The sequence below is a fragment of the Galeopterus variegatus genome, unplaced genomic scaffold (assembly GCF_000696425.1).
Source record: "Galeopterus variegatus unplaced genomic scaffold, G_variegatus-3.0.2 Scaffold12540, whole genome shotgun sequence".
Lineage (NCBI taxonomy): Eukaryota > Metazoa > Chordata > Mammalia > Dermoptera > Cynocephalidae > Galeopterus > Galeopterus variegatus.
In genome coordinates, this window is record NW_007738651.1 from 4,337 (window position 1) to 31,153 (window position 26,817).

General features: G+C 54.3%; 1 protein-coding gene across 2 annotated transcripts in view; it reads right to left on the reverse strand.

Moving 5' to 3' along the window:
* Nucleotides 1-2,953: 2,953 nt before the first annotated feature.
* Nucleotides 2,954-26,817, reverse strand: part of CRHR2 (corticotropin releasing hormone receptor 2) — a 26,556-nt gene continuing 2,692 nt past the window's right edge. Inside the window, exons 3-12 of one of the 2 annotated variants that reach the window (XM_008563089.1) lie at nt 16,789-16,874; nt 15,293-15,402; nt 14,798-14,915; nt 12,726-12,879; nt 12,180-12,240; nt 10,595-10,667; nt 5,613-5,698; nt 5,281-5,416; nt 4,753-4,794; nt 2,954-3,306 (exon numbers count right to left, since the gene is read on the reverse strand). In XM_008563089.1, coding sequence (XP_008561311.1) covers nt 3,166-3,306; nt 4,753-4,794; nt 5,281-5,416; nt 5,613-5,698; nt 10,595-10,667; nt 12,180-12,240; nt 12,726-12,879; nt 14,798-14,915; nt 15,293-15,402; nt 16,789-16,874 — 1,007 coding nt within the window. In that variant the 3' untranslated portion in view covers nt 2,954-3,165. The remainder of the gene's footprint in view (nt 3,307-4,752; nt 4,795-5,280; nt 5,417-5,612; nt 5,699-10,594; nt 10,668-12,179; nt 12,241-12,725; nt 12,880-14,797; nt 14,916-15,292; nt 15,403-16,788; nt 16,875-26,817) is intronic. The other variant, XM_008563090.1, reaches the window with a different exon arrangement.

Consider the following 26,817-nt stretch of genomic DNA (forward strand, 5'->3'; position numbering starts at 1 on the left):
GATCACTATGCAATTTTGGGGATACATCTCAGAGGAGCATAGAGAATTGGGTGACATTGCTAGAGCATCTACTCATCGACTTGAAAAGCCTTCTTAGTAAGCACAGCTATAAAAAATGAAAAAAAGAAAAGAATTAATGCTAAGTCCTGATTCATTCTACTAATAAATATTCATCCGTAGATTCATGAACGATTAAGTTCCTATCCATTTCATTAAGACGTGTTTTCAATAAATTTTCCTTTTTAGGTTTAATAATTAATTATCTATGAAAACTTTCGGTATCTATGTTGTTTTAATCAATTGTTTACTACTTTTATGTGAAAGGTAGTTGCAATAACGCAATCCAGAAGACTCTAAAAAACCCTTAGAACCTTTGGTCACAGGGAACTAAGTATTTTAATATCAATTCATAGATAAATTTTGTGGCAGGGAAGTGTGATAAGGTGAGCAATGAAAGACTTTCCACCATAAAAATGCTGCATTGGTATAAGACTCTATAGGGGCAATGGAATGGGGATACATGTTAAAGAGAAAAGGAACACCACCAAATTTCTACTGTTAGGGAAAACCCAATTCACGTGTTTTTAAAAGAGATGAGGGTGGGTATTAAATCACTGTGGTGTTTAGATTCCATCTGATGTATTTTAAAGTGTTGTGGCAGTTTTGTTTTAAAATGTAAATATTTACCAAATGCCAGAAATCATATCCTTTGCATGTTTTAAAACTTATGTAAAAAATACTGTATTAGATGTCAACTTAAAAGTCTGCAAGATGGGGTACGTACTTTTTCAAAACTTATTTTGTGGTGGGTACTTAGAGCAGAAGTCCTTTTGGAACCAGTGTCCTGATGTCTGCTCCCTCCCCTGGACTCCTGCCGCTCTCCTGGAGAGGCGCAGGATGGAAGTCAAGTCAAGTCGGAGACCGCCCTGTTGGTGGTTGCTCCTGGAACCTGGGGGCCTTGTCTGCCCTTCCCACCTGATTCCAGAACCTTGGCCTTTGGGACAGGCCCTAGCTTACTGCACGCCTCCTCCATGCTGAATTAAACTGCCCTTGGTTGGACAGATATTATCCTAAAGGAGTGATAAGGGACAGACTTGGCTACAGGTGCTTTGACCACAGAGACTCCAAACCTCCCACAGGTCAGAGAGGCCAGAGTCACAGAGTCTCTGCTAAGGAGGATGGGTGTGGCCCAGCCAACCCAGCCCACCATACTTGGTCCACACCACCCTTTCTTTTTTTTTTTTTCCTTTTTGTCTTTTTTTGTGACCGGTAACGGGATCGCAACCCCCGGTGTCGCGCCCGCACTGCGCTCAGCCAGTGAGCGGACCGGTCTCTATATGGGATCTGAACCCTTGGCAGTAGCGCCACCACACTCCCAAGCACCGCACTACCGAGTGCGCCACCGGGCCGGCCCCACACCACCCTTTCTGATGCCCACTCGACTTGATCTGAGGGGAGGCCATTTCCAAGAGGTATGGTTTATTTCACAGAGAGCAGAGATGTTTCTAGAGGGGACTGTGAAGCCCAGTCTGAGGAGGGGGTTGGGGGATTAGTTCCAATCACCAAAGGATACTCTGGCTGCTCCTTCCCCACCCCCATACCTTCCTATTCATCCTGCACTGTGTGTCTGGCTGGCCTTAGAGTGGCTGTCCTGGCCGTGTCTACCTCCCCAACTGCCCCTCTGCAAGCCTCCATCTGTGGATAGGCAGAGAGGTTACCCAGGCCTGAAAGCCAGCATCCTTCATGGAGCTCCAGGGGCAGGAGGATGTCTGGGAAGGGGTTGAGGGACAGCCTGGTCAGGGGTGGGGTACAAGTGAGAGCCCCTGGGGTGAAACCAGACAAATTAATCCTCTACTCCCATCTGTGTCCCTTCCCCCTGCTGCAGAGGGCGCCACTGAGCATGGAGGCAGAAGGCAGCAGGGCACAGGGCCAAACCATCCCCTGGCTGCTGGCACTGTGAGTGGGGTGGAGGAGGCCTGTGTCTGCCACTAATTAGCTGTGTGGCTTGGGCTGGTGGTAGCGCCACCACACTCCCAAGCACCGCACTACCGAGTGCGCCACCGGGCCGGCCCCACACCACCCTTTCTGATGCCCACTCGACTTGATCTGAGGGGAGGCCATTTCCAAGAGGTATGGTTTATTTCACAGAGAGCAGAGATGTTTCTAGAGGGGACTGTGAAGCCCAGTCTGAGGAGGGGGTTGGGGGATTAGTTCCAATCACCAAAGGATACTCTGGCTGCTCCTTCCCCACCCCCATACCTTCCTATTCATCCTGCACTGTGTGTCTGGCTGGCCTTAGAGTGGCTGTCCTGGCCGTGTCTACCTCCCCAACTGCCCCTCTGCAAGCCTCCATCTGTGGATAGGCAGAGAGGTTACCCAGGCCTGAAAGCCAGCATCCTTCATGGAGCTCCAGGGGCAGGAGGATGTCTGGGAAGGGGTTGAGGGACAGCCTGGTCAGGGGTGGGGTACAAGTGAGAGCCCCTGGGGTGAAACCAGACAAATTAATCCTCTACTCCCATCTGTGTGCCTTCCCCCTGCTGCAGAGGGCGCCACTGAGCGTGGAGGCAGAAGGCAGCAGGGCACAGGGCCAAACCATCCCCTGGCTGCTGGCACCGTGAGTGGGGTGGAGGAGGCCTGTGTCTGCCACTAATTAGCTGTGTGGCTTGGGCAGGCCCTCCCTTCCCCCTGCTGCAGAGGGCGCCACTGAGCATGGAGGCAGAAGGCAGCAGGGCACAGGGCCAAACCATCCCCTGGCTGCTGGCACTGTGAGTGGGGTGGAGGAGGCCTGTGTCTGCCACTAATTAGCTGTGTGGCTTGGGCAGGCCCTTCCCGCTCTGGGCCTCAGTTTCCTCATCTGCGAATGGGGCTACAGTGAGGGCCAGGTGAGAGAGGCTGGGTGGGCATATGCCTGAAGACATCCGACCTGCTCGACTCAGGAGGTCCCTGTGACCTCCCTCTGCTCCCTCTCCCACTGAGACTTGCGGCCCCAGCTGGCCCTGGGCCCCGGGAGCCCCCTTCCGTGGCTGTGTGCCTCCTTCCTGCCGGCTGCCGGGCTGGCCCCTCCCGCCCTCCTCCTGCCCACTGGGGCTGCACAGCGAGGAGGACCCGGGGGAAGAACACGGAGGAGGATGGGGAGGAGTGGCGGGGAGGTGGGCGACTGACAGGTCACACAGCGGCCGTCTGCTTGATGCTGTGGAAGCTGATCCTCGTGGGCGACGTGGGGATGGACATGGCCCGGGCCACGGGGACTCGGAGGGAGTGATGGTCCTGCCAGCGGTGCCACCTCTTGCGCACGGCTGAGCGCACCTGTGGGGGAGGTCGAGGCTCAGCCCGCAGCCAGAGCCAATCTTGGGCCTCTGGAACGTAGGGCTCCCAGCTCCCTTCCTCGAAGGGCTGGGGAGAGAGTCCAGGGGGACCCTCCCAAAGGCCACTCACATACCAAGGGGCTGGCTGGTTTCAAAACCGAGGCCTTTCCCCTGACCTTATCGCCTCCTCTCTGCAGCCTGTCTCCAGGGGCCCCTCCTCCTCACCCCTCTCCTGCAGAAGCCTGACCCCCACGCTTCCTTTGTTCCACATTATCCACCACCCTCCTCCCCCAAAATATCCAGTTTCCTTTGGGCACAGTGCCTCGGGCACTTGAGTTTAGCCTCCCGGGGCCAGAGAAGCCAGCTTCTGGAATCCACCCTCCCGCCCTCTCAGGCCCTGCTCCAGTGGGGCATTGCAGGTGTGAGTCCAGCACACGCCCCCCAGCTTGCTCCCTTCTCCCGGGAAAGACCTATCCTCCCTCTCTGCAGCCCTCCCTCCTCTGCCTCCTCCTGACCTGCCTCCTTCCCACAGCACCCCTGCCAAGCAGGGGAAGCTGACAGTTGTATTCATTTCCAGGCCTGGTTGGGTCTGGTGCCATTTGGTTCTCGTTTGTGTTGTAATTGAGTTTTTCTGTAAAATGGATCCTGCCCCTGCATCCTGGCCCAGCACACGGTTTGAACAGAATAAATGCTCCATAAACATTCATTACCTGTCTGTCTTAGTGGCTGCCACTATCCCTACCCTGCTGCCCACAGAACCAGTCTCCACTGCTGGATTCTGCATCTGGATGTGCTTCAGTTGACAAGACCCAGGCCTGCATAGGCACCACCTGTGCAGACCCACGGTGGCCCCAGGTGGGCACTGGCATTCCTCTGGAGCTTGTAGAAGCCCTTAGGCCTTGGCGGCTTTGTCTGCTCCGTGTCCTCCCACCCCTGCCCGAGTGCACACTTCAGCCAGCCTTCACTGGCCACCTCACTCCCCAGAGCCTGCCTGGCGTTGTTGTCTTTACTGTGGTGGGAAAAATGAATGTGCTGGTGTCTTTTCTGCTCCCTAAGTCCATAAACACCTGATGGCATGGCAAACCCCTCACCTCTTTCTGGAAGCTTCCTCCTGTCACCACCTCTGTTCTGGGTCCTCTCTTCCGTCAGGCCTTGCAGCCTGGATCCCCTGTGCACCCAGCTCTCCGAGGGCATGTGCGGAGTGCTGCATATTATTTCTGGCCTTCACAGTTGACCTTCTAAACTGGCTCCAGTCCCCAAAGGTAGATTCCTGTTCCCCTAAGGCTGAGGCGGTTTCTCAGGCCTTCCCCTCCCCTCTCCAGGGCAGAGCTGACAGAGCCAAGGACCTCGGCACTCCTGAAGGGTTAGGTGGCTTGACTGGCACTGCCCTGGAATGGGGTCTGAGGACCCTGAGAACCCAGGCCACCCTGAGGGCCCGGCCTCCTACCTCTCCGTTGAAGAAGCAGTAGAAGACAGACACAAAGAAACCCTAGAAAGGAAGGAGGGAGCAGTCAGTGGCCTGCGTGGGGAGTCACTCTGCCTGGAGGGGTGAGCGGGAGACAGGATGGCTGGGAGAATATGACCCAGGATCCCAGGGGGTCAGAGCTGGGTGGGCCTCAGAACTCATGGCTGCAGCCCTCAAGGTGAGGTGTACCAGGGTCCACTCCGAGTGAGAGGTGGTCTCAGGCCTATAGCCAGGACTCCAGCCTCCTAAATACCATGTGACCTGTGCCCTGAGTCCTCAGAAGAGGTGCTGGGACATCTGAGCCCTGGGGTGGGGGTGACAGGGGCAGGGCTCAGGCCAGGGCAGCCTGGGCAGTGTCTGGGGCCAGCCCTAGGCTGACAGTGTGCACACGCTTACATCTCAGTATGTACGTCACTGAAGCGCGTGGGCGCCAGTCCTGTGTGCTCGTCGTAGTGAGGACATGGCTGCCTGAGCACAGCAGGCCAGGAAAGCTCACAGTGGGGGCCCCACCTGGAACGACTGCAGGAAGGAGTTGAAGTAGATGAACACGATCTGCGACAGGTCGTCCTCCCCAGGGTTGACGAAGAAGAGCATGTAGGTGATGCCCAGGAGGGGCAGGAGGACCAGGGTGGCCTTCACTGCCTTCCTGGGGGTGACAGGGGGGACACAGGTCCAAGCCCTGTTGCAGGCAGGATCTCACTCGCTGGGATATTGGGGTACACTTTGGGATGTTTCTTCTGGGAGCTCGAGTAAGGACTTCGAGGGCTCTGACTGGCGGCAGGAGGATGGCCCAGATAACCTCATTTCTCCCCTGCCGAGGATCAAGGCACCCATTCACGTACCTGTACTGGATCGTCTCAGACGTAGTGGATGCTCGTAATTTTGTCATTAGGATCCTGACGATGTTGAACAGAAATACGAAGTTGATCTGGATGGAAGAAGGCAGAGAGGGACACAGGAAGGACCATGAGCTGGGGGTGAGCTGAGAGGAAGCTGCACCCCCTCCCCGGCCGTGACCCCCTGGAATCCTCATCCCATGCACACCCCATCCCACCCCCAGTCACCCCAGCACCTGCAGGAGTCCCATGGCCTCTGCTCCTCCCTTACCAGGGCAGGGAGACACCCCCATTTGCTGCAGGCCTGGCTTCTCACCCTCGGAAGCCCACTTCTCACAAAGCCCCTGCCCCTCCCTGCTCAGGGACCCTCCCCTGCTCCCACAGGCCCCACTTGTTGACTGAGGCTCTCTGAGGCCGTCGCACTGTCGTGGGCCTGAGGTCCCTTTGACTGAGGACAGCCCTGCCCTGGCTGCGTGGATCAGGCAGATGGAGTGATTAATAACTCAGTTGCTGAATGGTGATTAATCTCTCACCCTCCTGCCCCTGTGCCCTGGAACTGGGAGCCTTCGCAGATGCCCTGATGTGAAGGAGATGGATGGGCGGCAGAGCTGGCCCCAAAGCTCGGGAAGGGCCTCATCTGTCTTCATTCTGAGCCTCCCCAGCTTCAGGGCCACACCGCCCGGCCTCTGCCCCAGAACTGCCAAGGGCTCCTGACCAGTAGCCTGTGGGCTGTGGCTCTCTGGCCTGCCTCTTGTCCCTGGGATGGTGTGCTGTCACTCTGCCCATGCATGTCACACACATGTTTGTGTGTGAGTGTGTATGCGAGGACATGGCGTGCCTGGGTCTCTTCAACTGCCTCCAAGTGCAAGCCCGAGGGATGGGAGTGTGTGTCGCCCAACACATGGGAACTGCTTCAGAAGAAAGTGCTCGCAGGACAGAGAGAGATACACGTCAGCCCAGGGACATCTGCTGGCTCACATGCACGCACACACACCACTCTGGGTCTGTCTAGAAAATCCATTGCTTCTTAAGCTTGGCCTAGGCCCTTCTATCCCTCCTAAGTTCCAGATCCCAGGCTGGGATGGGGGAGGACACAGGCAGATGTTATGTGACTGTCAACCCTGTAGCCTCTGGATACCCCCAAGCTTGAGGTGGCTCTGGGGGCAGAGGGGGCTCCGACTCCTCCTGAGGCATAGCCTGTGGCTCTTGCACCACACAGAGGTGTGGCCAGAACCCAGGGTCAGGGTGGGGTAGGAAGCCTCTAGAGAGGGCTGCCCATGGCCCCTGTTTCCTCTTAAAGCTCGTGTCATTTCTAGCCCCTGGGTTTCTGGCTTATTTCCTTGGGTTATGGAGCACAGGTCACCTTAACACATAGGTCAATATTAATTTTCTTATACAGGTAATACAAAGTATTTGACCTTTTCTGGTTCTTCCTGACTTCTCTGAGAGTACAGACTGTTGGAATCAAAATATATTCTCATTTTTGCCCAGTTTCCTTGCATTAAATATTATTCACCCAGCATCCATCAATCCACTAATCAATTCATTCAATTATCCATCCACTCTTTGATCCACCCACCACCCAGCCACCTGCCCACCAACCAGTTCATTCAGTTTTCCATCCACTCTTTTATGTATGCATGCATCCACCCACCCAACCACCCACCCACAAGTGGTTACTGAGCACCCCTTGGCTATAGGGCCCTGCTCCTGTGCTGAGGCAAGGGCAGGGATAAGTCTTGTGTGAGCATCTGGGAGACCAGGCCTGTCCCCTGTCCTCACACTAGGCAGGCATTTAGGGATGCTGCCCCCACCCCATCTCCTCCTGAGTCCAGCAGCGTGAAAGTCACTCTGTCCTTCTGAGCTTGTTTCCAGCATCCCCCTTTGCAGTGTCTGTGCCAGCCCCACCATGGGAACTTCCTTTCTCTCCAGGGAGCCTTATGACCCCCAATCCACACCGAGCTCTCCAGCATTCCATCCTTGGACTGTCCTTCCTTGCTCCCTGCCAAAAACACCCAGCTCTGCAGTGAGCAATGGCTATGGCTCCTTAACCTTGTCCTGCCTGGTTTTGGACAGGCAGATATGGCCCTGCTTGCAGAGGGCTTGCGGCCTAGCTGGGGAAGGGGGATTGCATCTTTCCTAAGGGGTCAAAAAGGCCTGGAAAACTGGCCCGTGAGCTGAGAACTGAAGCAGGCGGCATTAGCAGTGCAGGTGGGGACAGCGTTCCAGGCTGAGGGAGAATGCCCAGGGTGGGAGGGGATAGACCCAGTGGCAGTCAGTGTGCTTGAGGGCGATGCTGAGGGAGGCAAGAGACTAATCAAGGATGCATTAGCAGTGCAGGTGGGGACAGCGTTCCAGGCTGAGGGAGAATGCCCAGGGTGGGAGAGGATAGACCCAGTGGCAGTCAGTGTGCTTGAGGGCGATGCTGAGGGAGGCAAGAGACTAATCCAGGGAGATAGGGGACCAACTGGGAGTCAAACGGTAAAGCCCAGTTCCTCCTGCAACAAGCCCTTGCAGAGCCTGCCCACCAAACCCAGAATGTTCTTAGGGCAGCCTGCATGAGGTGGGCCCTGGACTGCTGCAGAGGAGAGGGTGTGGGGTGCCAGGGAGAGGCCAGACCCTCTGGAGAAGCCTCTTCTCAGAAGCCCAGCGCTGCATCAGCCCGTCCCCTCTCCTGATCCTCTGAAGCTGACATCTGAGCTCCACAGGGGAGCGAGCTTCACCCAAATGAGGCTTTGTGGGGGTGGGTGCCCGAACCTGGTCAGAATCTGGGTCTGGCAGGTGGTGGTGGGCATTAGGTCGCATTGTGATCATCTGATTTGGGGTCTGGACATTACAGTCCCTACCACCCTGTGCCAGGACAGGTGTGCGGAGTCCTAGGGCTCACTAATGTGGATACCAGAGTCCTGTGGCAATGCGGGCAATCACATGGTGAGGACTGGGCAAGAACCAGAGTCCTGTGGCAATGCGGGCAATCACATGGTGAGGACTGGGCAAGAACCAGAGTCCTGTGGCAATGCGGGCAATCACATGGTGAGGACTGGGCAAGAACCAGAGTCCTGTGGCAATGCGGGCAATCACATGGTGAGGACTGGGCAAGAACCAGAGTCCTGTGGCAATGCGGGCAATCACATGGTGAGGACTGGGCAAGAACCAGAGTCCTGTGGCAATGCGGGCAATCACATGGTGAGGACTGGGCAAGAACCAGAGTCCTGTGGCAATGCGGGCAATCACATGGTGAGGACTGGGCAAGAACCAGAGTCCTGTGGCAATGCGGGCAATCACATGGTGAGGACTGGGCAAGAACCAGAGTCCTGTGGCAATGCGGGCAATCACATGGTGAGGACTGGGCAAGAACGTGTGGACTGCTGGCTTTATAAGGTGTGCAAGCAAGCATGTTAAGAATTGTTCTTGCCCAGTCCTCACCATGTGATTGCCCGCATTGCCACAGGACTCTGGAGAGAGTCCCCACCAAGATGAAGGCCCCTTGAACTTCCCAGCCTCCAAAACTGTAAGAAATTAATTTTGTTTTCTTATAAATTACCCAGTTTCAGGTATTCTGTTATGAGCCACAGAAAACTGACTCACTCAGGATCACACCACGCATCCCAGGGATTCCAGCCACTGCTTGCTCCACGATGTCACACAGCACATCCCCAGCTTAACCTCCAGTGCATGACCACCCTGAGACATCCCTCTACCCCTGCTGGAGGGAAACAGCACTTGCTAAATCATGGTGCTCACGGGAGCCCCTCTTTGTCCCCAGACCTTTACTGGCAGGCCTTGCCTGCCTAGAAAATGCCAACAGGAGGGAAAATAGGAGTGTCCAGTGAGGACCAGTCCCCCAGATGTTGCAGAACAGATGGTCACCAGGCTGCTGGGACATCCCAATCCCATCTGTGGGGCTCCCTGATGAGAATCACCAGGCTCCACAGACCCTGGTGGGACAGGCAGGCCATGTCACTTGGTCCAGTGAATGTGCGGTGCAGGGAGTTGAGAGCTGGGGAGGACAGAGGAGAAGGGCCTGGGTAAGCCTGCTCAGCACCAGAGCGGGGAGTGCAGAGGACACGCCCAAGGACCAGGACTGTGCTCCCAACCTGGGTTGAAAGAGAGGAGGAGCGTAATAACTTCGTATAGCATACATTATACGAAGTTATCGAAATAAAAGAGCTAAGCAGTGAAAGACAAAAGATAGCCTCATTAGGCACCTGCCGTGTGCAAGAGGAGCACTTTCTCTGCATTTCCTGAAGTAGCGTGGCCCTTTAAGGAAGCTGGTACATACAGGAGCCTGAAATTACGAGCTTGAAATAAGTCTTACGTAAATGCCAATTTCTTACGGGGCGGCTTTTTTGTATGTCTCTCTCTTTTTAAATGCATGATATATAATGGGCTCTTTTTGCAGAATGCAGCCTCGATGTAAACTTTGTCAATTAAAGCTCGTTGCGGATTAAGGACATGGCAGCAATTATACCTTGGATGTGAATACAGTTGGCAGAGGGCGGGGAGCTGGGCAAGGAACAATTGCTCATTATGCTTCATTCTGGTATCCACACTGCAGGCTGGGGGCGGTGGGCTGGGCCCCAGAGGGGGTCGCTGGGGGCAGGTGGGTGGGGGAATGTAGATCTGGGCTGAACAGAAGCCTGCACACTCTTCTCTTGCCATCAGCTGCCTGCTCTCCCAGCTGTCTCAGCACCGTACCTAATAAGGGGACATCAGACCCAGGAGGGCACTAGAAAGCCACCAGTCAGAACTTTCTCCAGCCAGAGAAAGAACCTGGGGTGCAGGGTGGCTCAGGGCTGCAGCAGGGCACAGAGCGTGAGGAAGGGTGATCAGGAGGTGCCGGGAAGTGGGTGGCGCATGCAGGGTGGCATACACAGCGGGTGCAGAGGGCTGCCCATGCCACATCCTTCCCAGCGTCTCTGCCTGGGTGGGTCCTCTGCTGTCCTCCCAGTGTCCCAGCCTCCTCCCAGTCCCCACTGAGGACCTACCACGAGCACAAGGATGATGGGGCCCTGGTAGATGTAGTCCACCAGGTCGCCGGGTTCCTTGCCAAACCAGCACCTGCAAACATGGGGTGGCTGTTGGTGACCTGCTGAGCTGGAGCCCAGGGACCAACCCAGGCTTGGGCCCAGGGTCCTCCAACTTGATCCTTCCCGAGGCCCTATCTCCAGGCTACTCCTTCCCAGAAAGACTTGGGGCCAGCCCCAGCCCCACTGACAGCCGTGGCCCACCCCTGGACTGCCTTTTGCTTTACCTGGTGGGTCTGGTCTCCCTAGCTAGACTGAGGGCAGGCTCTGGTCTCCTCCTCTTCTTCCTTGAACCCCGACCCCATCACAGACTGCTGGGCAGAGGGCTGGGCACACAGGGGGCATGGGGATACAGGGAGAACTGGGCTTTCTCTCGCTAGCCCAGGGCCCAGCTGTCCTGTGCCACCAGTCCCCACATTGCTGGGTACCTGCTGCTCCACCTGCCAGGCACTTGGCTGCACAAAGCAGCAGATGTGGAGGTGGAGCCCTCTCCTGCCCAAGCTCCGTCTCTCTGTCTTTGAGCTCACACACCCAGCAAAGGGAGCCTGCTGCCTGGCTGGCCTTGTGGCTGCCAGGGACTTGGTTTATGCTCTGGGAATGCTGCTCAGGGGAGAAGCTTTAGGGTCTTGAGGAAGGGCTGGGCCAGGACCCAGTCTGGCTCTGCCAGCAACTCCTGGACCGTGGGGAGGGACCATTGCCTTCTGGAAACTCTGTGTCTTCTGAAATCTTAGAGGTCGTCTAGTGCCTACCTGCCTCTGCTGCAACAGGAATCTCCTCTGCTTCCTTCCAGCACCAGGCGTTCTGGTCTCTGCTTGAACACCCCCTTTGACAGTAAGCTCACTACCTACCGAGGATCCCTCTTATTGAGTAGCTTTTACCTTTCTAATGTTGAGCTCCCGAAACTCCACCCCGTTCTTGCCATGGCCCCCCATATCCCATCTGCTCCTTCAGCCTCTGAGACCCCTTGGGGATTTGCACACAGAGGCTGATGTTCCCCAGTCCCCTCCTCTCTCAGCTGCTGGCACCTGACTTCCTGGCTGCTCTTGGCTGGCCCATGGCCAGAGTTGCTGTCATCTGGGCCGTGGCTCAGCCTATCAAAGTCTCTGGTGCAGGGAGAACCCCAGGATGGGACACTGCACCCAGGCAGAGACTGGGATGTCAGAAAAAACGAGCTGTCACCAGACTCTGTTAAATGCTCATTGACACAGCCTTGGATTTAGGCTGGACTGAAAGCCTGAGACCGTGGTCTCCTCCACATGCCCCAGGCCAGACCTGCCATACCCAACTCAGAATGAGACCTTGCCAAAGACCAGAGGGGTCAGGCAGATGGGGCCCTTAAGGGAATCATGATTCCTAATTGAATTCAACAAACAAAGTTGCTTTGAGACCCACGACGTGAGCAACTCTGGGTGTGTTTTTCAGTTTAAGGACAACAGGAAAGAGAATCTGTCCAGGCATGGCTACAGTACTTGCCCATTGCTTGGGCAGAACCCAAGGCTGATGTGACCCCACCTGATGACCCCCATGGCTGGCCTGTCCCACTTACTGCTCATTCTCATAGTAGAGTTTGCCAATGGCCCAGGCGATGATGATGGGGCAGGGGACACCTGAAAGAGGAATAGACACAGGCTGCAGTGGATAGACGGATGGATGGGGACCCTCTTGTAGAACACAGGGTGGGGGGACCACAGGAGCCTGGGATCATGTTTCTGCTCTTCCAACTGCAGGTCATCCATGACTCCAGGGTGCCCTGTCCCTAGACTCGTGCCCCCCACTCGCCCACTCTGCCCCACCTCAGCCATCTCTCAAGCAGGGGATGGTGTGATTTTCTGAGATTCTGTGATAGAGAAACAGAGCCAGCCAGTCACTCTTCTGAAGCCAGAGACAAAGGTCTTCGGATTGGTCAGTGTGGGCGGGGGAGGGGGGCTGTTAGTGGAACATCCTTTGGGGGGATTCTTTGCTTTCTCCTCACTGACATGGAGGGAGACTGAGTCCTTGGGGACTGTGCTGGGGATGGCAGGCAGGAAAGGGAGAGGACTTTGTGGGCAGCCCCCTCCCCTGCCTGGCCCCACGGTTCCCCCGGGACCCTCACACCATCCGATGAAGAGGAAGAGCCACTTGCGTAGGCGCTCGGTGGAGTAGGTCATGACGATGGCCGTGTGCAGGTAGCAGCCCTCGACGAACATCCAGAAGAAGTTGGTGACCACGAAGTAGTTGAAGACGGTGGTGACGCAGCGGCACCAGACCTGTGCGGGCCAGGGCGTCACTGTGGGCGGTGGGCCCTTCCTGTCCCTGGAGGCAGCGCGACACGGGGAGCGCATCGACCCTACCCTGAGAAGGTTCACCTTTCACCAATTCTGTTTCACTCTCTGGGATTAAGTTAAGGAGCCATTTCCCACTGGTACCAGGGTGTTTTTAACTTCTCTCCAACTCTTTTTTAATAAAGAAAGAGGGAGTTGGGCTCTGAGCTTCTGTGGGCAGGGATGGAACTTAGCAACACCGCTGTGGTTTCGTTGTAATTTTTTTGTCACCTTCAATCCATAGCAAGTCAGCCAATAAAGAAAGAGGGAGTTGGGCTCTGAGCTTCTGTGGGCAGGGATGGAACTTAAGCAACACCGCTGTGGTTTCGTTGTAATTTTTTTGTCACCTTCAATCCATAGCAAGTCAGCCTGGCTTCCATTGAGGGATGGAATATGAGATTTCATTTAGAAAAAGTGGAAGAAAGTGAGCCCTGGGTAAATGAAGGTGGGGCTGCAGCCACAGAGGTGATTCTCCAAAGACCGTAGGTTTGGGGACTACTGGACCTGGTGTGATTGTCACTGGCTGCGGAGGGGGACTCACTGACTGTGGGGCTCCTGGGAAGTTGCTATCCCTCTCTGAGCCTCATTGTGACTGATGCTGCCCTATAGGTGGTAAGAGGAGATGGAGGATGGCAAAGGCAGGTACCACGAAACATGGCTTATGGTTGTGGCTGCTGAGGTTATTTGCCTTCCCAGCAGAGGGGAAATTGTCCCTGTCCCTCTGAGCAAGGCTACTGTCCCTTGCGCCTTGCCTGGGATGCAGGGAGAGAAGGAGCCTGCCCAGACCACACGTGGGCCATGGCACAGCCAGAGTCCAGGCCTCCAGCCCCTAGACCGGAGCTCCTCTCAACAGACCCTACCTGGTCATCTTTCCATGGGGTCACCCCCAGGGCACCCTGAGAACCGAGGCTGGGACACAGGGAAGGGTAGAGGCAGCAGCCTCTGTCCTGAGCCCGCTGGGGTCCAGGGATCCCTGTAAGCTTTCTCTGACAGCCCTGGCTCTCTGATAATCCTCCTGAGATGAACTGCTAGCTGCTCTGAGGCTTCCCCCAGGGTCCCATTCCTGACCTGGGGCCCCACGTGGCTGGCTGTCTCCCTTGTTCCAAGAAAGCCCAGCTGAGGTGGGATGCTAAAGACCCCCTCCTAGGCCTGCTTGTTTTACAAATTAAGCAATGTCTTATTAGTGCAAGCCAATACTAGAGCTGGAAGGCACCCAAAACTTGACTGAACTTGTTTGGTACTGAGGCAGGGTTCAATGTGGGGCCAAGTTAGAGGTCAAACCAGGCTGGGTGTCTGCCCAGGTACAGGCCACCCAAAGAAGATGTATTGGGAAATCTCTAATGGTGTGTCCCTTGCTAGTCTACAGTTTTACAATGACTTGGACATGGTATAGCTGCAGTAGACACAAGTCCAGAATGGACAGCTAACATGTGGGGTGGTCCGTGATGTAGAAGCACCATCACAGCATGTGACCTCGGTGAGTCACTTAACCTCTCTGAGCCTCAGTTTTTACATCTGCGTTACGGAGAAAATAATCCCTCCTGGCCTCTTGCCGGGATTATGTGAGATAAAGTTCAGAAGAGGTTAGCCCCAGCCTCCTTTATTCTAATGGGTCTTTAGGGAGACCTGGATTCACAAGATGTGGGGTGGAACAGGATAAACCAAAATCTGGTGTCAGGTTTATGCCGCTCCCAAGACCCCAGCCTGGCAGCCCTGCCCCTCCTGGCTATGGGACAGTGACTGGGCGGGGCAGGGGGGAGGTAAATTTAGGCCTCGTTTTGCACCTGAGTATTGGGCAGAGAGGTGGGTGGACCCGGATCCCAGAGCCCCCCAGGCCCCAGCCCTGGGTCTCCTGAGCAGTGACCTCATTGTTCTCGTGAACTTCGTGGTCGATGAGTTGCAGCAGGAACCACATGACATTTCGCAGAATAAAGGTGGTGATGAGGTTCCAGTGGATCACGTTCCGCAGACAGCGGATGCTCCTGTGGGAGGCCCAGGTCAGAGGTCAGAGGGGCCAGAGGTCAGCTGGGACAGTCTCCACCTAGGGTGAGGGCTCAGCTAGGGCTGGTGTTAGGGGTCAGCTGGGTTAGGGGTCAGTTGGGACTGGATTCCTCCTGAGGCTGGGTAGAGACTCAGCCTGGGGTAAGGGCTGCACTGGGAGCCAAATCCCACCCATGGTGGCCCAGCTCCCCTTCTGCACCCCACATGCCCACAGCTGGTCAGTGCCCTGGCACCCAGCAAAACCCCCGTGCCCACCGGCTCCTGGGTTCCCAGAGGAGAGGTGAGAATGTCTGGGAGAGCTGAAGGGGCTGCTGTGGGAGGAGGGACAGGAGAAAGTGGGGCAGGAGGGTGGACTCACCGCAGGGCCAGGAAAAGCAGAAAGGCGGCCACCAGGGCTGCCACAGACACACAGTGGCCCAAGTAGTTGACAATGAGGGCAAAGCGGTAGTGCAGGTCATACTTCCTCTGCTGGATAGACAGACAGACATGGGCAGATGGAGGCATGGGCAGGTGGGGGTGAGGTTGGGCACTCCAGCCATGTCCACATCTGTGTATCCTGACCTTGGGGCAGAAGTGGCTCCAAATGTCATGTCCAGGTGGCTCCTAGGGCTTGATCCTGTTGGCCCTGGATGGCTTTAGTTATTATAAATGGCTGTGGTCAGGCCTCTCAATAAGCAGTTTGAGGGACACATTTGGACATGGTCTATTCTGAGATATGCCAGAGTTGTGGGTACAGAGTTTTAAAAAAATTCTAGACGCTATAATGCCACCCCTAGGTTTAGTCTCAGCTCAGAACCCAGCTGGCTGAGCAACTGAGGGTGAGTTGGTGTGCATGTCTGGGTCTCGTTCTTGACATCTGTGTAATGGGAAGCAGCTGCCCTCCTGCTTCAGAAGCAGTGACCGAGGGAGGTCTGGGGGTGCACTGGGATCGGTCTGTGCTGGGCACCATAATGAGGGATGCACTGGCTGTAGAGAATTTAGGAATACTACGATCCAAACTGAGTAAAAGTCAGTCTATGCAATTCTAAACAAAGTCAGTGATAAAATACCCCTTCCTGCCAGGGTGGGCCACCCTCCTATCCCCCACTTTGATTTGCCACTGCTGGAGGGGCTGTAAGAGTGGATGAGTGAGGGCAGCAGGCTGGAGGGAGCCCCTTTCTCTCCAAATCCCATGACCCATCCTGCCTGCCCCTCTGTGGCCCTCACTGCAGAACTCTGCTAGCTTGCATTCTGTAGTATCACTTTCTCAGGGTAGGCAGATATTTTTCCCTCTGAACTTGGACTTCATTTAGGGAAAAGTCCCACTGGGGACTGTGTTGGGCAAATGAAGAGGAGAATGGAGCCAGGATGAATCATTTTGAGTCAGGAATGAGGCACAGCTTCATAGGGGAAGGGAGCTGGCACCTCGGGCTGCGCAGAAGCCAGTTCCAGAGTGAGAGCCAGAGCAGGGCTGGGGAGGTCTGAGCAGGACCCAGCTTCCCATGGAGCTACAGAATCAGAATGCCAGATGGGGAAACTGAGGCGCAGAGGAGGAGAATGCGCGGTCATACAGCCTATCAGATGTTGGGGAGCACTGGCTACACGGCCATTCTCTTTCTGTGTTACATGCCACCTTGCCTGTGTCCTTCACTAGCCCAAGCTCTCCTGAAGGTGGGACTCCATAGCCTTTTTCTCTGACCCTGCCACAGTGTCACTGCACACAGGGCAGGACATTAGAGGCAGGGGTAAGAGGTGCAGAAAGGAGTAGTCAGGTGATGCAAGATCTGGTTCTGCCACCCCTGGGGTCCTCTGTGCTCAGCCTGTCTCCTAACAACTGAGTGAGAACCAGGGTTGGGGCAGGTAGGGGCCACTCACCTTGTCATCCAAAATAGGCTCACACTGTGAGTAATTGACCCTTGAAGCCCACATCCCATTCTCCAAGCATTGTCGGTAGGCGTTCCCTGCAAAAGATGCCACCACCAAGAGTCAGGTCACTCCCCTCCTCAACAACCCTCTCTAGCTGCCTGGTGCCCACAGAATAAGGTCCATAATCCTCAGCTCCCCTGGGCCGGGACACAACACGGGTCTGAAAGTTTACAGGAAAGCCATTTATGTGAAAATAGCACAAAAGTCTCATCTTGCATAGCAGCTAAAAGGCAGGCTAAAACCCATTTTAGATACAATCTTTGACTAGCATTTTCTTTCATTTTGTTCCTTTGCTTCAAAACTGAAGCCAGTTGTGAACACTGGGTTGTGGCTGAAGATTCATTACTCTTAGCATGCCAAGTAATTTCCATCCTCATTGCAATCATTTTATATTTACAAAATCCATTCTTCTTCCTCCAGTGTCAGCACTTCGTGCTAATAATAGCTGCCGTTTACATAGCCTGTGTTTCCCATGTAATGGGTCCTCTTCTGACTGCTTTAGATACGCTTGTCCATTCCTTCCTCACAACAATCCTATGATGTTGGTACTAATATTAACCCAATTTACAGAGGAGGAGACTGAGACACAAAGAGAGGAAGCTACTTGCCAAAGATACAAAGATGTCAAGAGGATCCAAACCCAGAAAGTCTGGCTTCAAGTTTTACGTGCTTAACCTCTAGGCTATTGAGGAGTGGTAAATAGGCATGATGGATATTTGGGGACACAGGGCTGTGCTGCTGTTCTTGAGCTGCTGCTGCCTGGAAGACCACTATATGAAGTCTCTAAGTGTTTGAGAAGTGGCCTCTGTATTAAAGTTGGAACGTGATGCATAAAAAGACATTTTGGAGCATCAGTGTCTGATGTATGAAAGTGCAGGTTTTGTCAAAGGGGAAAACATGAAGGTTGAAAAGTGCTCATATTTGCCTTTCTCTCAATCCTAGCTCTGCCTGTCAAGGTCTGGTTCTTAAGCCACCCCCTCGAGGTAGCCTACCCTTAACCTCCCACCAGGAGGAAGCCTCCCACCTGAGAACGCCCAAAGCCCTTAGCCTGCCTCTCCTCTGCTTTACAGATTAGTAGGTATCTTATGTCTCCCACTTGATTACAAATTTTGAATGATTGTTTGGGGGTGATTTGTACCAGGGTTCTGCTCTCCGGCTAATGGGCAGCTGTTTGTGGGTTTTTCTTTTTGGCTTATGTTAGATATACAACATAAAGCTAATTAAAATGAATAGCTCACAGAGCACAGAGTCACAGAGCTGGAAGGGGAATCTTAGATTGTTTTTGGAAGCAGTGAGTTCAGAAATAATTAAGTTACTTAAAAATCTGCTTCCGTTGAGCCAACAGTGAGTTAAAAGCAATGGAATTATTAAAGAGCACTTGCTGGAGAGCAAAAACAATGGGGGAGATTTTATTAGCTTAACTGTTTTATAATTTGGTGCTTGGAGCTCATAGATTTTTCAAACTCAGGAATGTTACTGGCCTATTCCTGCCTCCTGGGCCTGTCAGCACGAGGCCCATCTCTCTCTCTCTCTTCTCCTGAGCACCCCCAGTCCTGACTGCCTGCACCCCATACTCCAGCCCTTGCCTCATGACCAGCCTTGAGTTGTCCAGGTGAGTGAGTCTTGTCTCTGATCCATCTACAGGCTCCCTGAGTATCATCTCATTTCCCAAGTAGCATATCTCACAGAGGCACCGACCATGGGGTGGGCTTGCAGATGGAAGGGGGTCAGAAGAGAGATGCTACAAATCGGAGACCTTTCCTGCCCCTCACACCAATGTCCTGGCATCCCAAGTTCTGTGAATTCTGTTTCCTCCTTGGCTTTTCCCAGAATCCATCCCTCCTGCCCATCCCTCCACTGTCTCTTTAGTCCTCTCACCTGGACTGGCAAAACAGCCTCCTCTCTCGACTCCATCCTTCTTACTTTGCCCCCTTGACCTTGTTGATTTCTGCTTAAAAGCCATCACAGCTCTTCATTGCTCTCAAGAATAAAGTCCAGCTTTTTTGGCATGCTATTCAAGGCCCTCGACACCTGGGCTCCAGCCCAAGTTTCCTGACCCATCTCCAGCACTTTGCATGGCAGGTGACGTTTGCACCGAAAGGCCCGTCACACACCAGCTCTGTGCTGATCCATCCCTTGAAGCAGCTCCTCGTGCACTGCCCACAGACGAACTCCTGCTGGTCTTGCAGCCCCCTGCTCAAACACACCTCCTCGATGGAGCCTTCCCCAGCACCCTAGGTCCAAAGCAATCCCTTTCTTTTTCTTCTAAGCACCTCCTCTGTATTTTCCCATCTCCTGGCACATAGCTTTCACACTTTATTGCCCTTGACCCACAATAAAACACACATTTTGTGTCACAACCCAGTAAACACACACACACACACCCCTGAATCCACAGCCAAAAAGCAAAATTCATTTTGACCACAGCTATATTTTTCTTTCTATTTTATTCCAATGTATTCTATTCATTTCATATACAAATTGTGGTCATGACCCACTAAACTGACTCCACGGTTCTCTATTGTGCCACAACCCATAGTGTAAAAACCAAAAATCTATTTTAGAGCATTTGTCATAATTCATTATGGACTTCATCTTTTTGGACCTAAGCCTTATTTTCTTTGCTACTGAACTTGAGCTCTCCTGGGACAGACAAGTAAGCAGAGACCATATTGGAGTCACTGGAGTGACTCCAGTGGCCCTGAGGAGTGAGCCATGAGTACAGGTGGGTTGAACCTTGGAAAGCAGGGGAGGAGGTTCTGGCTACAGACACTGGGGAAAGAGGACTGGAAGACAGAAGCCCTTCAGGAGAGCTGTCCACTGCAGCTAATGAGGGCGCCAAGCCCTCAGGCACAGCCTCGGACAGGAGAGAGTAAGACAGGAAAAGTCCCCTTCAGGAACCACAGGCAGGTGGGCATGCAAAGTCTGAGGGCAGGTGGGCACGCAAAGTCTGAGGGCAGGTGGCCAGGCCAGAATCATGGGGCTGGATGCAGTGAGGTGGGTGCCCGTTACCACAGCAACACAGGTGCCCCTGCCGAGGATCGATGCCACTGGTGTGCGGTGTGGCCTGCCAGGGGCATTAGGGTCTGGATGACCTAATGCAGGCAGGGACTTCTCTTACCAGATCCCTTTGCCCTGGAGAAACCTAGAGTGGCCCTGGCCTGTCAGAAGCCCCCACTGCAATGGGCTCTCCCCCTTTCAGACACTGACACTTTGATAAGAGTTCCTGGGTTCAGGCAGTCACCTGGGGTGGTCCAGAAGCCTGGCTAGCAGATGGGGGCCTATATTCTAGCTGTAGTTTTGTCTCTGGCTGGTTAGGTGACCATGGATAAGTCTCTTTCCTCTTGGCCTCAGTTTTCCTTCTCAAAAAAAGTAATGTAAACTGGTTCCCAATGATGCTATTGGCATCTCAGATGAGTCAACCATTTGTTGTGTGGACTCCCTAATCTACTAAATGTCAGTAGCACCCCCCCAAGTCATTGTGACAACTCCAAATCTTCCTGCATCAATTTCAGATGCTCCCCAGGCTGGCACTTCTATCTCTGATATTCTAACTGGTATCATGGGAGACAGGGACCTTGAGGGACAATTTTTGGTGGTAGAAAGAGTGCAAGAGACAGGTTGGGCATGGGGGAAAGAGTGGGTGAGACTGTGGTAAAGGGCACCAATGTGGTCATTGGATACCTGGAAAAAAAATAACAAGAAGTGAAGGGGAGAAGGTGATGACAGACAGGTGGGGAGGGCCAGAAGCAATATTATTGATGGAATGAGATCACTGCACAGGACATAGAACTTTCAGCACCACGGATAGCAGGACTGCACCGCTCCTAGTCCTTCACCATCTCTGCAGGTGGGGAACCTTGGAGAGCTCCTAAGACCCAGCCTTCCCACTTAGCATTCTGACCATTACCCTGGGGCCAGTCCAAGGAAGTCAAGCTCATTCATGCCCCTCTTCAAGGCCCAGCATCAGCCCCAGATCCTCCAGCTTGTTTCCATGGCTGCTGCAGCTCCCCAAGGGTCCAGATGCTCACTTCTGCCTGGCTCACCCTGAGCTGGGATTGTTCTCTCACTGATTCCTGCAAAGGGGTCATGCTTTTCCAACCAGCCCAGGGACTCCCAGGAGCAGAGTTTACCTTCTCCACAACAAAGCTGAGACTCCCTTAGGACCAGCCCTGGGTTGTCCTCTTCTTTGACCTTTTCTTAAGCACTGCACAGAGCTGAACACAAAGGGGCCTCAGGATGGACCAAAGCTGATGCTGTTGCCTAGGTTACTAGGGAACTCATTGAGGATGAGAGGCTCAGAGCAGGTCAAGAGGACAGTTTGACAACTCAGATGCCCAAGCTCCACCAAGCAATGTGGCAAATACAGAATAGTCACACATACATGTAGGAGGCATATAGGTCTCACACACAGACCTTCACTGCCAGAACTAGGTAGGCTGACCCTGCTACCAGAACTGCTGATAATACAGTTCAACCCTATGTGGGGGAGGGATGTCAGTCTCAAACAGCAAACCTATGGGCAGCATCCTCCAGATTCCAGGCATGAAAGCCTTGACCGTTGCAAGGGAAGCATGTAGGAAATTGAGTCAGCAGACATCTGCTTGGGACTTTAGGAGAGGAAGGCAACTTCTCCCTCATTTGGTCTGGTGGGAGGCAAAGAGGGAGAGCGACTTGTCCAGGATCACCCAACCATGAAGAGGCATAACAAGATCTCTTTCCCAGGGACACACTTCTCATGGGAGACCCTGGAGGCAGTGTTTCTGGAAGGGAGAGGATCTCCCTGCTACACTGTGTGCCAGCAGGTGCAGCCAGCTGAGCCATCTCTGCAGGCTCTTACCTACTAGGTGCCCAGATCCCCAGAAGAAAATGCCTATGGGTCAGATATCCCATCCTCAATCACCTTACTGCCTGGAGTTGTGCTACTCCAGATCTAGCTGTCTCCTTCCAGTCTGGCTTGGAACCTTGCTGGGAAAATTTTGACCCTGACATTTGATCACCTTTCTTACTTTTCTTGGAAAAAACCTCCCAGCCAATCTCTTCCCCTAGCCTGGCCTCCGGTGCCTGGACTGGGCAATGACACTGTGGGGCATGACTAATTGCATTCATCCCCAGTTAAGAGACCACTGGGGAAGCGTGGCCAGAGCTGGGTGGTCAGGGGCATAGCCATGGTGCCAACAGCACAGTTCCCCTGAGCTTCCCAAACAAAGTGCATGCCCCTGAGTTTATACTCCTGCTTGGCTTGGATGCTGCTGCAGGCTAATTAGAATTGGATGGCTCCAGGGCCCACCTTGCACATTTCTGTCTTGATCTGATCATAGCACATTGGTGGTGGTGGTGGGGAGCAGGCAGCCGGTGATGTTCATCCAATCTCAGACACAGCCTGACCTAGAAGAGGTGCTGGGTTGGGAGATTAGGAGTCTACCACTGCTAATCCCAGTCACTGGATGGGAAAGGCCCCCCAGGACCATCTGCTTGTGACGTCTGGGATGTGGACCAGGGAACTTCTATTCCATCTCTCTACTGTCGTGTGGGCATTGCCCTCTGGGCCTTGATTGTCTGTTCTGGACTTCCAGAAACCCTCAGCTCACTATTTCTGCAGGACTTTTCACTCACGTTGCCTTGTCACCCTTGAATATCGCCCATGCCGGGGGTGGTGGGGGTGGACCATACTTACAGGAGGCAGTGTGGAAACTGAGTCACAGAGGCATTGAGCAGTGTAATGGAGACCACGCTGGGTCCATGAAAAAGGGAAGGGGTGTGACTGGAACACAGCTTGTGGTGTGAGATCATTGACCTCCCCAGGAGAGGTGCGGAGGGAGTAGAGAGACACCTGCCCCAGGCCAGACTCTATTGTGCAGTCCTCCCTCCCTCCAGCCATCCCTAGCAATGCTCAATGCATAGGCTCATCACCATGACACCGGTCTGCAGAGAGGGGAGCACGGGACCCCTGAGGCAGAGGCTTTCAGGGAACTGAGGAGCATCAGGGCAAGGGGGCCACTAGAACTCATCGAGCTCCCCCACCATCTAGTGCAGAGAAACTGAGGCCCAATGAGGGGGCAAAACCTGCCCAAATGTGACTCACACAGTGAGTGGCATGGCCATAATAAAAACTGGCTCTCAACCCATGGCTCCTATGAAGTAACGTAGGGAGAAGACGTCTCTGCTGGCAGAGCCTGTGTCTGTCCCTCCAGGGGCCACAGCCACCTCTCTCTAGAGGACTTTGAGGGCCAGACCTTTTCAGTCTGGACAGACAGACTGTCCCTTCCAAGACAACATCCAGAAGGCCACACCACCCCAGACCGAGGTTAGCCATCCTTGGCGTAGCAAGACTCTCCCATACTCTCCCCGGCCCCAGGCCACCTCTATCCACTCCCCTCCTGCTCCCTTGCTGACAATACCTTAGCAGTCCACAGTGAGCTCCAGGCAGTGTTGTCTCCCCAACCTGACATGGCCTCCTGAGGTCAGTATATTCTCTGTCCCCTTCACGCAGATAAGAAAACTAAGACTTGGACGAGCAGGGCCTGCCATTCGTTCAGTGAATCATGGCAAAGCCGGGACTTAGATCCAGCCCTCTTGAATCTGGGCCCAGCTTCCTCCCACTCCCCTCACCCCAGCCACCCACCCCTGCAGGAGCTGTGAACGGAGGTTCCTGCCTGATTCTGAGTGCCTGGTTTGAGGTGGGTTGTCAGCAGGGCCCAGACGACTGCACTTGGGGCCCAGCCAAGGAGCCCTTTGGGTCAATGGGGAATGGGGTTCCTCCTTCAGGAGATCTTTAGGTTCCAGACTCTGCTTTGGGTGCTGGTGGGTGGGGAGTAGACAGGGAAGGGTGCTGCAGCCTCTGACCTAATGCACAGTGGGGAGGAGAGTGGAGGGATAAGCTCCTCAACGATGTGTGAGACCTGAACCTGCCTTCCAGGGGCTCCATGGATGGCCATGCCATCCCACCTTTGCTCTCTCCCACCAGGGAAACAGTTCTCCCATTCAGGGTAACTTCCAGCCCTTGGAAAATGGAACATAGTCAGGGTGTGATCAGGTCTCACTGCAGAATGAGATCGCAGGCCTGAGTTTCTGGAGTCACAGCTTTTACTCCCTCAACCCAGAGGGTAGGGTCTATCTGGGACCCTCCCTGAAGCTCGCACCCCTGCACCAAGTATGTTCTCAACAAATGTGACATCCCTGCTGCTCCAAGACCTTCAAGGCCCATCCTCTCTAGGAAGCTTCCCAGGAATGCCCTAGTGCCCACCAAGCCCCTCTTTCCAATCTATGACTGTTGATTTGTGCAAGTCTCATCTTCAAGGAGCCTGGGGCTCCCCAAGGGCAGGGCCCAGACTTTCTTTCATGCTTGCCCCTTAAGGCTGAAGATGGGATTCCTGCATAAGAAGGCAGACCCAACGGTAGACCCCTCTGGCTGGAGACCACTCAGCTCATGTGTGCTACAGCACGTCTCTAGAGTGGGGTTCTGGGAAGTAGGGCCCCCAGCCCTCCCTGTGGGGTTAGGGTAGGCAGGGTGTCCTTTCTCCCCCTCTTCTGGCAGATGCCTCAGTACAGATGGCCCAGCCCAAGATCAAGGAGGCTGGGGCTGAGCCAAGCTGCGTTTAGTGATTCTGCAGGAGGAAAATGGACCATGTCCAGGAGGGAGGCAGCAGGACCCTCCTCTGCAGCCACAAGGACCACAGGGACAGGCAAGAGGGGCCAGAGTAGGGCAGACAGAATGAAAGACTGAGCAGGGAAAGGCAAAGAATTTGGGGACACAGAGAAGGACAGAGACAGGGGAGATGGAGAAGAGTATAGGGAAGGAGAGAGGGAGGGAGCTGGAGAGGGCAGTGGGGTGGGGGTGGGGAGAAGCACAGACAAGAAAAAGAAACTGAGAAAGATATAAAGACATACACACAGTAAGAGACACAGAAATGCACCCAGAGAAAGAGGCAGGAAGAACCACACATAGAGAGAAATAGAAACAGAGACAGGGAGACAACAGGGGAGACACGGAGAGAGGCACGCACAGAGACAGGCTCAGAGGATTCCATGTGGAATGGTGGGAGGAACACGGCATGGAAGTGCCCGCCTCTGGCCAAACCACCCCCGTGTGAATCCACTTCCCTTCTCCCACAGATAGGGAGACTGAGGCCCAGGAAGGGGGGGGGGACTTGCCCCAGTTATACTATGTATGGACATTTAGAATGGTTTTTGGCTACCCAGGATTTGAATCTGGTCTCAGGAAAGCCTTGGGGAGTTATCCCACAGAGCTGAAATGCCAGACCCTCACCTTCCCAGGCTTCCCTGCAACCAGAGCTTGATGTGACCTGGAGCCCCTCATGCTCACCCCACCCACCATATGAATCTACCAGGAATCAGTGAAGAGGGGGCCCTTGAAATAGAGATGGGGAGAATGCCTCTCCAGGGATACTGCAGGGAGCTTAAGACCCCAGGGCTGTGATGGCAGCAGGGCCACTCAGGGAGTCCCCTCACTCAGAGGCCTCCTCACTGGGCCAACTCTGCCCTGAGTTCCTGGCTGGGTGCCCCAAATCTGGTTCTCCAGCCAACTCAGTGATTCCATAAGCTCCCCAATGTCCTTTTCACAAATCTCTTCTCTGCTTAACCCAGCAAAGTTGCTTTCTGAGGACATATTACACATTCGCCTGCTAAAATCCTACCTGCCCATGGAAGTCCTGCTCAGACGGTTAAGTCCTCTCTCACCCTCTGGGCTGGAGGCATGCATCTTCTTTCAGTCCCTCTAAGCTCTCCTCGCAAACTGAATGTCTCTCATGGAGGCAGCATTGCCCCGTGGTTAAGAGTGAAGGCTGTGGGGCCGGCCCGGTGGCGCACTGCTATAGTGCGCCGCTTGGGAAGCGCGGCGGCGCTCCCGCCGAGGGTTCGGATCCCACATACAGACCGGTTCCCGCTCACTGGCTGAGCGAGGCGCGGGAGCAACACCGAGGGCTGCGATCCCGTTGCCGGTCCCGGTCCGGTATGGGGGCGACACTGAGGGTTGCGATCCGTTGCCGGACATGGAAAAAGACAAAAAAAAAAAAAAAGAGTGAAGGCTGTGGACTCCCCTGTCTGCACGGGGTGCATGGGAGCTGATAAGAACCTTAAACAAGTTAGTTCATGTCTCTGAGTCTCAGTGTTCTCATCTGCAATATGGGCATAAAAGCAGTACGTATTTCAGGGGGAGTGGGGACGAGTTGCATTACAAAGCTCTCTGTAGTAACTGGCACTTGGAAAATGGTCAGCACTTGGTAGTTAGGTGCATATTCTCTGTGTTCTACTGAGTTGAAAGATCCCAGGGACTAATGCCTAAGCTGCTTTCACCAGGCAGTTCCTGCCCTCTGAGGCATGAGGCTTCAGTGGGGCTTTGTCTTGTAGCCTAACAAAAGCAGAGCCTGGACTCTTCCCCCTCTTCCCCCAGGCTTCTCGTGGAAGTTATTTTCTCCCTGTTCCTTCTGTCTAAAGGAGGATCCCACTGAAAAGGCAAACAGAGAAGGAGGAAGCAGCGGCCAGTGGAGCTAGTGGAGGGGGGGAGGAAAATCAATCACGCATTTCCATGGCCATTAGCTGTCTTTGCTCTTCCCACCTGGGCTGACACTGCCACCCTCACGCCCTCACGGCCCCAGGTGCTGGTCAGTGGCAGTGCTCCCCGCCCCCAACTGCTCCCCTCCTTCTCCAGCAGTTACAATGTGGGCAATACTTCAGTCAAAATGACGAAAATTGGGCTGGCCCGGTGGCGCACTGGATGGTGCGCCGCTTGGGAAGCGCGGCTGGCGCTCCCGTCCGAGGGTTCAGATCCCACATACAGACCGGCTCCCGCTCACTGGAGCAACACCGAGGTTTGCAATCCCGTTGCCGGTCCCCGGTCCGGTACGGGGACAACACTGAGGGTTGCGATCCGTTGCCGGACACGGAAAAAAGACAAAAAAAAAAAAAAAAAAAAAAAAAAAAAAAAAAATGACGAAAATTGTTCATTGGCTACCAGGG